The 13,060-nt window shown below is 45.4% G+C and overlaps 1 protein-coding gene across 7 annotated transcripts in view; it reads right to left on the bottom strand.

Annotated features, from left to right (window-relative positions):
* ARHGAP26 (Rho GTPase activating protein 26) overlaps positions 1–13,060 on the bottom strand; it is a 469,263-nt gene that overhangs the window by 11,537 nt on the left and 444,666 nt on the right. For 3 of the 7 annotated variants that reach the window (XR_003309454.2, XR_003309455.2, XR_003309456.1), the window contains 3 exons: positions 9,730–10,005; positions 8,508–8,696; positions 3,145–3,236 (listed from right to left, as the gene is read on the bottom strand). Coding sequence is in view for 4 of the 7 variants with exons in the window: in XM_023187730.2 (XP_023043498.1) it covers positions 3,145–3,236; positions 9,895–10,005 (203 nt within the window). In the remaining 3 variants the exon portion in view is untranslated. The remainder of the gene's footprint in view (positions 1–3,144; positions 3,237–8,507; positions 8,697–9,729; positions 10,006–13,060) is intronic. The other 4 variants (XM_023187730.2, XM_023187732.1, XM_023187733.2 and 1 more) reach the window with 2 other exon arrangements.

A 13,060-nucleotide genomic window follows, 5' to 3' on the forward strand; every position in this document is an offset into this window, starting at 1 on the left:
CTTTTCCTCTTCCTTATTCATTCTTCTTAATCCTGACACACACACAATGACACACACACACACATACACACACATGTGCACTTTCTTCTGATTGGTTTGATGATTTAATCTGACAGCTACACAGCATACAAATTAAATAGCCTTTACCTAATATCCCCAGTGGTAAACTAACAAGAAATGGAACAAGGAAAAAGACCCCCTCCCCACCCCCCGCCAGGCAGAGTAATAGTGTTCTGTAATGCCCCATTTTCTCCTGTACAGGTGAAGGGCTGGGGAGGAAGAGGGTCTACGTAAGCATATTCCTCTGGAAAGAAGACCTAATAACATATTTTCAGATAACTCAATTGAGAAAGTGTACTAACATTTCGTCAGATCCATTTTCTACTGCAACTCAGTCAACACTGAGAGGTGTTTTCTTTCAGGTTTAATTTGGCCTTTTGCTCCTCAGGGAATTTGAAAGGTCACTGGCAAGGCTGGTTAAAAACAAACCAGCATCAGCAAACTCTGCCACGACTCCTCGAGCCCACAGGAAGGCTTGGGTAAGGCCTCTTACTCATTCAACCAAACTTCCCTCCTGCTCTCATCTATCAATACCCATAGGATTTCTGACGATTACCACGTTGTAGGCGGGAGCACTTACAGAATTGTTAGGTGGCAGGTGGCAGGTTGGATTTGACCGGCAGGTCATAGTTTGCTGACCTTACTTGAGAACATGAAGAAGGTCTATGACGCTGGAGTATGTCAAGTGAGGGCGAGAGGTCAGAGGGGCAGGGACTGGGCCCTGGAGGGCCTTGTAAGTAATTCTCAGACAATGGGAGGCCACTGAAGGGCTTTAATGTCATTTCCATTTCTCAAAGATCACTCTCGTTGCTCTGTAAAGGGGGGGTTACGGCAGCAAGAGCAGAAGTGAGAAGATGTGTCGGGCGGCCAGTGGAAGCGCCCAGGTGACAGGTGGAGGCGCCCGGGGCTTTGGTGTGGCAGTGAAGATGGCTGTGGATGCTGAAGGACACTCTGCTGGGGAAAAAAAGGACTTGGCAGTTAACAATCACCCAGGCTTCTCTTCTCGTCTTTTTTTTCCCCCCCTTTATGCTTGACTGTTTAAGCTACTGCAGAAAGACTTAAAAATGAAAGAAGGTAGGAACATAAAATGGTAAAATGGTGCAACTTCTTCGTGAAACAGTTTGGCGTTTCCTCAAACACTTAAACACAGAATTAATGTGGCCCTGCAATCCCACTCATAGGTGTATCCCCAAGAGAACTGGAAACCTGTGCCCTCACAAAAACCTACACGCATGTTCACAGCAGCATTGTTCAAACAGCCAAAAAGTGGAAACAACGTGCCCATCTACTGAGGAATGAACTTACATAAACTGTGCTATATCCATACCATCACACATAAAAAGGAATACGGTTCTGACACGCTACAATGTGGATGAACTTGAACATTATGCAAACTGAAGAATCCAGTTTCAAAGATCACATACTGTATAATTCCATTTGTATGAAATGTCCAGAGCAGGCAAATATAGAGAGACAAAGTGGAAGAGTGGTTTGCCTTGGGCTGGATGGAAATGGGTTGTGGTAAGTGGGGCATGACTGCTAAAAGGTATGGGGTTTCTTTTGGGGGTGATGAAAATATTCTGGAATTATATAGTGGTGATGGTTGCACAACTCTGAATATACTAAAAACCATTGAATTGTACATTTTAAATGGGTAAATTGTAGGTTGTACAGCTATCTTAATAAACCATTAAAAAATGGAAGAAGGCTGCACTCACCGAAAGGAATCACAAAGAAGATAGAAGCATATACATAACTTTCGATAGTTTAAAACAATTCTGCCCCTGAGATCAGGAGTCCTTTGTGTTGTCAGAGGGAATGGCTGATAGGAACATGATGATCCCTTGCCCATGTGAGCAGTGAATTGGGACTTAGAGGACAGACCTTTAAGCCCTGGATTCACCTGTCAATGTAGGAATCTCTCAAATCCTGCTCTTCTACAGGCAGAAGCCCCTTCCCTGCTGACAAAGCAGGGAGCAGAAGCCCAAGCAACGCAGCCCATTGTGGTTTGTCTTCTGTAAGAGCCGTGTCGTGTTTCGGCAGGGTGAGGACTCCGCCGCCTGGGCCTGCATGGGGGACGCTCACCAGTAAAATGGCTTTGGACAGCCTTCAGCAGCCCCATTGCACCTGCACTGCACCTGCAGTCTGCTGGGGCCTGCAAGCACCAGCTGTGAACAGGAGAGGTGGCTGGGCTGGCTGTTTGTGCACTTTGATTTATAAAGGGCCCAGATGAAAGTTAATGGAGCAAAGGTTTAAGGACAGTGCTTGAGGCTTTGAGAGCGATAAAAGGGAATGCAGACCCAGACACCCACATGCAGTTCTGGGGTAATCCCTCCCCCTTCTGCTGACCCAGAAGGCCAAGGGTTGAGTGTGACCTGGGAAACTCCATGTTCTGTGCCTTGTTCCCCCTTTTGTCTACCTGTACCTGATGGGTATCTCTGCTGTGCTGAATGCAGGGGCTGGGCACACACAACGGCAGCCCCTGCAGACATGAGTACAGTCAAGGGCTGGTCGCCAGGAACCCATCTCTGCTCTGGCCTGGAATGTGTTTACAGATACAGCCAGGACCCCAGAGTCAGGTGCAGCACCCACTGCTCAGACAAAAGTGAGGAAAAATTGTCACTGTGAACTATGAGAGCATCAGGGCCTTTTTCGAAGACGGATACAATGATGACGATGGTTTTAATAATAAAAATATTAACTTATTGAATGCTTAATACGTGTTGAGTACCATTTTAAACATGTGATGCGTAGGATCTCTTAAAGCCACTTTCAGGTCCTGGGCTGGGTCTTTTGCAGGCACAATCTCATTCACGGTGGTAACAACTCAACATGGAGCTGATTACACTAGTTCACTCTTCACAATGTCTCCGGAAGTCCTGCTGCTGCTCTTTTATTTTGGGAAAAGACACAGAAACCAACACACACACACACACACACACACACACACACACACACGCTTTTTTTTCTTACCCATTGTATTGAGATTTTCCCTAGGGAGGAGCTTTGAAAATGCCAGTTATTTATGTGCTCCCCTTGTCCCCGCCCCCCGCCCATATCTTTGTGAGGGGATGAGAAACTCACCATTATCGAAGACCGTGCCTGCTGTGAACGAAAGTTCTGAGTCATGTTCAGCTTTGCAGGCATACAAGGCTTTCGCCTTCCGGAACGGTGTGCTGTGTGAAAACAGGAGTTTATTTAACATTTTTGAAAAAACCCTTAGAAAGCCCCAGATATTTAATCTCTCTTCTTCCCTTTCCCTGTAAACTACCTAGTCCCCTCTCGTGGGAAGTGCCTGGCAAGGCAGCCAGATGGCAAGACATGAGGTGGGAAAGCTGCAAAGGTCACAGGAGAAAAATGAGAAATATTCAGAGAAAAGCCATAAGCTTCAAGAAACTACACTTCTTGTGGGGTCACCTTGTGCCATGTTAAAACTCTACCTGGGTGTTACAACAGCCAAACAGCGGGAGGGCAGGCTGGGCCCCATTTTTGGAGTGGGAGTGCCTGGCGCGAGGGGAGGGAAGCAGGGGCAGGAAAGAAGTTCCAAGCTGCTCTGGAGAACACACTCCCAACAGACCCTGTTGAAAGCTGGCAATGCTCAGTGAGTCAAGAAGGAGGAATTCCAGCAAAGCCAAGTTTCAGTTCCAGGCCACGGGCGGACATGAGCTCTCCCAGATGTTCCTGATTTCTTACTAGGCTGGGTCTTGCTGGTGAGGCAGGATTCCAGAGCTGGAGCTCTCCAACTCCCAGGGGAGGGAATAGACAAGGTGCGTGAGGGCAATTACACATGTGTGTGCACGAGCACACACGTGCACCTGTATGGGGAGTGCGGGGAGGAGGAAGAAGGGATAGCGGACATGAGGCGTTTTGTTTTGTTTTTGCTTTTCTCACGTCCAATGAGTGTTTACAGTCACTCTCACTGTGCATCCGAATCACCCGGGGAACATTTAGAAAATGCAGATGCCTGGGTTCTACCCAGATGTGCAGATATTATATAGGCATCTTTTTTTTTTTTTTTTTTTTTTTTGAGATGGAATCTCACCCTGTCACCCAGGCTGGAGTGCAGTGACACCATCTCGGCTCACTGCAAGCTCCGCCTCCCGGGTTCACGCCATTCTCTTGCCTCAGCCTCCCGAGCAGCTGGGACTACAGGCACCCACCACCACGCCCAGGTAATTTTTTGTATTTTTAGTAGACACAGGGTTTCACCGTGTTAGCCAGGATGGTCTCAATCTCCTGACCTCGTGATCCACCTGCCTCTGCCTCCCAAAGTGCTGGGATTACAGGTGTGAGCCACCGCACCTGGCTGAGCATCAGTATTTTAAAAAAGCTCTCCAAGTAATTCCAATATGCAATGAGGGTTGAGAGCCACTGTTCTAGAGCAGAGGGTGGCAAACTTTTTCCGCAAAGGGCCAGGTGGTAAATATTTTAAGCTTTGTGAGCCACATGGTCTCCATTCTGCAGGTTGATCCAAGTAAATGGTTATCTCGAATTTATTACTAGGCCATAGTTTACTGTTGTTCCCTCTGGTTTTCTAGGAGCCAAGAGATGATGGCCAGGTGGGAAAACATTGGGAAAGTGGGAGAAAATGAAGTGGGACCCCTGGGAATGAAGGAAAGAAGAGTCCTTAGTATTCATCAGCTCCAACAGGAAAACAGCTCTTCCTGGCTAATTATGATGAAAGAATAAAGTTCAGGACAAAGGGCACAGTCTGTGAGCCAAAGAAACCAAGTCTGTGTTGGCCAGCAAGGACCAAATATCCTATGTGCAACTTTCCAGGGAGGAACATAAGAGGCCTTTTTTTTTTTTTTTTTTTTTTTTGAGAAGCTGGAAAGCAGAGAGGAGGAGTGACTTGGCTGTGAAAAGTGCTAAAACAGATAAAAGACTATACTGACAGGCAAATGGAGCCTGTTATGACATTGAAGGTGAAAGGAGAATCCAGTTCACATTAGCCGGGGTCTCAGAGACCAGGTTTTGAGGCAATATTTCTGCCTCTTGAGGACAGCGCAGAGCAGGTCCTGGGCAGGGCAGAGCAGGTGGGTAAAAAGCAAAGAGACCAGGGAAGGGGGACTAAAAGTAAGGGAAACAGCATCTGAGGAAAGGCTCCTCTGACTGGATTTTCGCAAACATTACTTATTAACCTCACTAAATAAGGATAATGGGACAAAACAGGGGCAAGCCAGGAAACCAGCAGGGGTATTTGGCAGGCAGAAATAAAAGGGAATGGTCCAGGTGTCCAAGATTATCATTCAAAAAGAGTAACATTCCATTGATATTAGGTTTGTGAAATTGAATAATGAAGTGGCAATAACATAATACATTAAAAAATAACAGACTAGGTGCTGTGGCACATGCCTGTAATCCTAGCACTTTGGGAGGTGGGAGGATTGCTTGAGCCCAGGAATTTAAGACCAGACTATAGACACCTCCATCTCTACAAAAAAATTAAAAAAATTAGCCAGGCATGATGGGACACGTGTGGAGTCCAGGTTACTTGGGAGGCTGAGGCAGGAGGACTGGTTGAGCCCAGGAGGTTGAGGCCGCAATGAGCAGAGATTGCACTACTGTACTCTAGTCAAGTGAGACCCTGTCTCAAAAAAAATGTAAGTAAATAAATAAAAAAATAAGCCAGCCAAGAAAGGGCCTTGTTTCTTCCTCAAGTTGATAAGTAGCCAACAGTCTATGGGAGGAATTTTCCCTTGAGATCTCCCTCTACTGCCATAGGATAGGCACAAAAATGGGAGAAATGATAGAAAAGGTGCTTTTAAAGGGGGCCATTCCTATTGCCCAAGGAGTAGGAATGGGTAGGGTTGCCAGATAAAATACAGGACACCTAGTTAAATTTGGATGGCAGATTAAACAATAAATATTTCTTTAGTATACATTATGTCCCAAATATTGCATGGGACATATGTATATGAAAAAATTTTTGTTGTTTATCTACCATCCAAATTTAACTGGGTATGCTGTATTTTTATTTTATTTGCTAAATCTGGCAACCCTACCCAAAAAGTCTTATCTTCTTAAAAGCTTGTCAGCTCAATAGTCAAGTGTCCCGTAACTCCTTCTCAAAAGCCTTAAGCAGTTTGCTTTAGGTAGGGTTCCTACCAAAACAGACAAATCCTATTGGCAGAAAGATTGTGTTTGTAGGCTTTGGCTCTGATTGAAAAAAAATAAAAAATCTCCACCAGGCATCATTGGTTCTTTGGCTTCCTATTCTTCACAGTGCATCTCAAAACTGGCTACAGAGAGCCTGGAGCAGTTTTTGGCTGCTCCTGTCACACTGCCCTGCAGACTTCAGCTGGGCCTTTAAAGGCATGAACAAGTTTGGATCCTCCTGCTAGTTCCCTTTTAATTTTCGCCTCTGAGTGTGGCACAAGGCCTGGAAAGCACTCACAGGAGTTTCCCTCAAATGCCCTTGCAAACCTTGCAACATGATGACCCATTCTCCATCATATGGCACTACAGGGAGGTGGGACCAGCTAGACTGGCAGGTGGCAAAGGGTTGATCATTTAGGCATAATTTCCAGGGACTCCTGTGCAAATGCAAGTTATGGGTTTGGGGCTGTGGGCTTTTATGGGGGAGGGGTGGGCAAGTGAAAGAAAAGGGAAATATGGAGGGAATGCGTCTCCGGCACCCTTTCTCTACTGTGCTGCAAAAGGCATTTCCATTCCTGACTTTGAACAAACAAGGTCTATAAATGGTTTGAAGACGGGATAGTGATATGGTTTGGCTCTGCATCCCCACCTGAATCTCATCTTGTAGCTCCCATAATTCCCATGTTGTGGGAGAGACTCGGTGGAGATGACTGATTCATGGGGAATGGTCTTCCCTGTACTGTTCTCGTAATAGTGATTGGGTCTCATGAGATCTGATGGTTTCAAAAATGGGAGCTTCCCTGCACAAACTCTTTTTGCCTGCTGCCATCCATGAAAGACAGGACTTCCTCCTCCTTGCCTTCTGCCATGATTGTGAGGCCTCCCCAGCCATGTGGAATTATAAGTCCGTTAAACATCTTTTTCTTCCCAGTCTTGGGTATGTTTTCATCAGCAGCATGAAAACCGACTAATACAGACAGGAAGCAATTTCCAGAGGAGACATCATTCAGAAGTTCATGGGACCACTGATTAGGTCTAATTCAATATTTACTTTTAAAGGCTTTGCTCAGGGAAGGAAATCTGAAGCTTCATGCTCTGGAAGTGGATTTGGGGGAGGCCTCAATGGACTTGAATAATGGGTGTATACCACCACCTCTTTGCTATACACTGCAGTGTATAGGTTTTGGCCCTCTCTGTTCCTCTGATGAGCTAGCTCCCCAGCAATGTTGCTATCTGTGCTCCCCCGGGCATACACACTTAGCCCAACTCTGCCTTGACTTTTTTTTTTCGAGATGGAGTGTAGCTCTGTCACCCAGGCTGGAATGCAATAGCGCGATCTTGGCTCACTGCAACCTCTGCCTCCCAGGTTCCAGCAATCCTCCTGAGTAGCTGGGATTACAGGCGCCTGCCACCATGCCTGGCTAATTTTTGTACTTTACTAATTAGTAGAGATGGAGTTTCTCCATGTTGTCCAGGCTGGTCTTGAACTCCTAACCTCGGGTGATCTCCCCGCCTCAGCCTCCTGAAGTGCTGGGATTACAGGTGTGAGCCACTGTGCCCTGCCTGCCTTATTTCAAGAGGGCAGCTTCCTAAAGGGTGTCCAAATTCTAACAATGGCCAGGGAAGGAGGTACTGACTGATTGTGACCCCAGACACACAAGATGGGCAGATTCTATTGCCACTGCCCTCTGTCAATCTGGAAACACTTTGGGAGGTAGGAAGAGGTAGGAAGGAAAAACAGTCTGAAATGCTTGGGGAGATGAAAACGAGTGAAGAGGTAAAGATACTTGACAAGAAACAGGGCCCCAAAGCTCAGAGTCACAAAAAAGTGAGTACCATCAAGGCAGAGAGGACATTTTAGGATTTTAGCTGAGTGATGCCACTCTCGAGTCTCTTAACCCATTTTGTCCAAAGGGCCAATATTTTGAAGATTTTTTACTCCATTTTGATAAAAATGAAGGAACTACATTCTCCTAAAGCCCAAGTTTCTCTAATGAGTGAGTGAGGCATTTTGGAAGCTGACTTGTCTGTGGTCACTTAGTTTCCTCTGGTTCAGGCCCGCATGATCTAATGAGAATAATCCATGCTGTTTCTGGTATCTTAAAAAGTTAATGTCTCCCAAAGTGCCCAGAAGATGTCCAAGGAATGATCAGGAAATCACTAGAATGTCAGGAAGTCATGATCTGAAAAATTTCCCTTATTTATAGAGTGAGAAAAAAAAGAATTCATTGAAAAGCTCCTTCCCATCATCCAGGACAAAGCCAGGTAGAAAGCTGTATAAAACCTAAAAGAGCAAGCCAGGCTCTGGGCCGGGAGCGGCATGGAAACTCAAAGCTGGGGTTACCCACGTGTTTGGAGGAAAGAGTGCTGAGCTGAGGGGGAGAAGTCCTGAATTCTGGATTGGCTCTCATTTAGTCATGTCATCGTGTCCAAGTCACCTCACTGTGCTTTAGTTTTCTTTTTCCACAATAGGTTTCAGGCCATTTCTCTTCTCATTCTCACATGAGGATAGAATGAAATGATAGATGTGTAAGTGCCTAGTGGGGAATAAAGTAATATACGTATCTGTATCTATATAAATAGCATGGGGTTTTCTTTTCTTCTAAAAGTGAAACTCGGCTTCACCAATTATTTAAGCCTCTCTGCTGGATCCAACCTTTGGAGAAAAAGACAGAAGAGAAAATACTCCCAAAGCCCAAAACGCTTCTGATGCTTAAAACTGGGCTCTACTATTTGGTTGTCTGAAAGCCGAGACTAAGCTTGAGAGAGAAGCATGTTCAGGAGCTTCACAGCATAGGAATTCTGCAGGATCCCTATTCATTCTTTTCCTGGTTGTAAAGAGCTCTTTTTTTCCCAAAGAGCACAAGAGTAAATAACTTAAGTGCGGAAGTCACAAAAGCAGGGAAAACTACAGCATGGCCCTGAGAGGAGGAACTAGGTCAAGCTGCTCTCCCTCAGAGAGAGGTAGTGCCTGTCCCCAGGACAGCTCAGGCTTCATGACACACAGAGACGGAAGCAGGCTGGGAGCATGGATGGTTCTGGGAGTATATGGGGGACACGGAGGCATAAGCCATGAGCAATTTAAGAGAAATCGCTTCATCTCTCAAGCTTTTATTCTGTGTGTTCTATTTGGCTCTCCCCCACTGGATCTGGTCTAAGTGACTCGGTGTCACCGCTCAAGGGCCAGGGGGCCAACCCTGCAAATAAATGTTGCCTGATGCTACCTGATAAAAAAGAGAGAAGAAAAGGTTGGCACGTGTCTCAACACTGTTCCCGCTTATGTTATCTTACGCCAAAGCACAGCGAGCACATGAAATTGAGAGAGCCATGAAAACCAGAGTCTGATTCAGGAGGTGCTCCTTCCCCTAACTCTAGGCACCAGAGAGATTAGTTCAGAAACTTGAGTCAGGGTTAAAAAGGGTGTGAAAAATGCCATGCTGGTTCATGCAAATGGTCCCTTTTAGCTCTGGTCTCTTAGGATGGAACCACAGGAGAGCAGAGGCAGCCCCCTGTTGTCCCTGGCCAGCTTTGGATAAACGGGAACAGATTGGTCATCATCCGAGATTTTACCTGAAGTCTTCACGTACCGCTTCTTCTGGCCTGTCAAAAAGCAAGTGCAGGTTTGGATGGCAGGGAACAAAGTTGACGAGGAGGCTGAACACTGCATGAAGAGAGGACCAAGCCAATGAGAGAACAACGGCAGCAACAGAAAACCAAACAAACCCTGCAACAGACCTGACGGGGGAGGAGTCGCTGGACGTGGATGAGGTGGGCATAGGGCTGGATGGCGCCGAGAACATGGGCCAAGATGGCGAGAGGGGTGAAGTTGGGCTTGGATTCGGGGGGCTGCAAGACATAACAACCAGAAAACTTGTCAGCACACAGGGAAACCACAATGGGAGCACAGGAGGTCATGGGAGGCCAGATGACGGAAAGCTGGGCAGAGCAGAGGAGCACCAAAACCCAGGGACGTGCTGTCAGGGCCATGTCACAGTCCTCCAGACCAAACCTCCGCATCAAGTAACGTCTTTCTGTAATTCCTCGGAGTATAAACAAGCTTTGCCCAGCAGAACAACTGCTTTCCAGGTGATAGAAGCTTCTTCAATCATGTCCATTGGTGACAAATGCCCTGAGCCCATGCACATGAGTTCCCACACACACATGCTATCACCAGCCTTGTTCTGAGGCAGGGCTAGCTTATAGTGAGCCTTGAGCTTCCACTCTTGTGAGAGTGTTTTTCAGGTTATGTCTCAGCAGAAATGACCATTTTTTCTTTCTTCTGGGCCACAAAGGCCATTCAGTGAGAAAATAATTTCCTGTTTGCATTTTTAACTAGATGGTCTGTGTGCCACTGGAGATCTGAAGTACTGCATGAAGAAGGTGACAGCCGATGGAGGTGAATACAGATACACCTCTTGGGAGATGGTATGCAATTACCAGCAGAATGCGGTTCCTCTGAGGTTTGCTGCCCGGGCTTGCCCTTTCTCCTTTCGTGGAATTTGGGCATTACGATACTCAAAGAAAAAGCCCCAGAGGGAAGGCAATAAAAAAAAAAAATGAGCTGAAACCTTCAATTTGTTCTTTTTGTTCTTTGACGGGTGGCTAATGAAAAGTTTGGAGAGGAAAGGTTGAAATTACTCACTGAAATGTGGCTTGTGGATTTTAATTGGTTGTGTTAGCCTTTTGACTTATTTCCACAAATGACACAAGCACCTTCACAACTCTGTGAAATCATACATCACAAATAGGGCAAACACCAATGACTGAGAGAAACCAGTTCAGCCACACCACCACTTGCCACCCTTGAATCTCAGCAGACTGCTGGACTGTTTGAACTAAGCACTTCATGGGGGCAAAAATACAGAAATCCGGTTCAAGGGGAACAGACTTTCTAAGCGTACTGCAATTTAGCAGGCACACACAAATGTCCTACTTACTGGAACTTCCCTAGGGTTATACCAATTCAAGCATGACACCACAATAGTAGCCCTAATTACTTACTGTTGTAACTCCTATAGACAAATAACAGCAAAAACCACAGTGTGAGTTCATCAGAGAGGCTCAAACTAATGTGACTGATAAACACTTTATTAAATTTAATTACGTATATTTTTAGAATATAAATTCCATGAGGCAGAGGCTTTTGTTTTGCTTACTGCTGTATATCCAATATCTAAAATAGTGTCTGTAGGTATTATATTTCACGAATCATTATTGAATAAACTAATGAATCTCATTTACACACCCGAAAAGCCCACAAACAGGTACTGCTGTAATTCCCATTTCACAGATGTGGAAACCTGGGCTAAGCTGAGGCTTCCCTAAGGATACCCAGCCTATAAGTAACAGGGCTGAGGTTCAAACCTCATCTGCTGATTCTAAGGCCAGGGCTCCTGCAGCCAGTATACTCCCTCTGAGATAGCAGGACTTGCCCTGTTCCTCTAGCCTGTGCCAAGCTTCTTTATAGACTCAGTCATAGCATTAGAACTCTTCTTAACCACTGATTCATGTGTTTCCTTTAGATTCCTACCCTATTTGCATGGGAAAATGACAATACAGTCATAGAGAATCACAATAAGACTCAACATATTCTAAATTCCAACAAAATCCCCAATCCTGCCTCCAGTGTTCAGTCTGGCAGGTTCATATAGCAGATGGAATTCATATAAGAGAAGAAATAAAATGTAAAGAGTATGACTCTTTAAAATTTTTTTTTTTTTTGTTAATCCAGCAAAAGCTAGTCATTGAGCACTTAGTATGTTCAAGACAATACATGATATTTGCCAAGGTCCTTTGACTTCAAGAGCTTAAAATATATTTGACAAGAAGCAACAGATTTAAAAACAATAGTAATGTAAGACAGTAAGATCCATCAGCTGAGGGCTAAGCTATTATTAGCTTAATACCTGGCTCCCCCTTGATTCTGTCTCGAGTCCTAGGAAAAGTGTCAACTTCTTTTTACTGTGCAGTCTCCATTTTCTTCCACAGTTGCTGCTAGTCAGAGAGGCCTCACTTTCTCAGTCCTCTCAACACAACCCCGCCCCACCAGACAATGACCTAGTAGGCAAGGCCTGGCAACAACTTTCAAACCACAACCCAGTCCAGGAACCCAAGCAGAACCGGGGACAATTTGGAGGTACAAGAGAACAGCCCAGACCCAGGGGCTTTTACCAATGTGTTCTTTTGGTCAGTGGTTACCACAGGACAATTAAAAAGTCCTTCCAACTTTTTTTTTTTTTTTTTTTTTTTTAATGACTTTAATAAGTAGGAAACACCTCCAGCTTCCTATTCCATCTGTACCAAGAATTATGCCTTTGGCTAATGGCATAGTTGGGAACATATTCTGTGAACACAATGTGGGTTCTAAATGTTTTTCACAACCTCAGATATCTAAGTGGTTCTTGGCCAGAAGTACATGGCTGAAATTATTTGGGGGTGTGGCTGGAATGCAGGATATTCGTAACTATTGTAACAACTTACTCCTCAATCCCTATGTTGATTACCATAGTATCAACTGCAATTTTTTTTTTTTTTTTTTTGGAGATGGAGTTTTGCTCTTGTCGCCCAGGCTGGAGTACAATGGTGCGATCTCGGCTCACTGCAACCTCTGCCTCCTGGGTTCAAGCTATTCTCCTGCCTCAGCCTCCCAAGTAGCTGGGATTATAGGTCCCCGCCACCAGGCCTGGCTAATTTTTTGTATTTTTAGTAGAGACAGGGCTTCACCATGTTGGTCAGGCTGGTCTTGAACTCCTGACCTCAGGTATTCCACCCACCTTGGCCTCCCAAAGTGCTGGGATTATAGGCATGGGCCACTGTGCCTGGCCTCAAATGCAATTTTTAACAACAGAATTTCAGAATTTCATTTGTTTGTTTATGGTTTAGCCATAGCAGTAACATTTGG

This window comes from Piliocolobus tephrosceles, chromosome 4 (assembly GCF_002776525.5).
Source record: "Piliocolobus tephrosceles isolate RC106 chromosome 4, ASM277652v3, whole genome shotgun sequence".
Classification (NCBI taxonomy): domain Eukaryota; kingdom Metazoa; phylum Chordata; class Mammalia; order Primates; family Cercopithecidae; genus Piliocolobus; species Piliocolobus tephrosceles.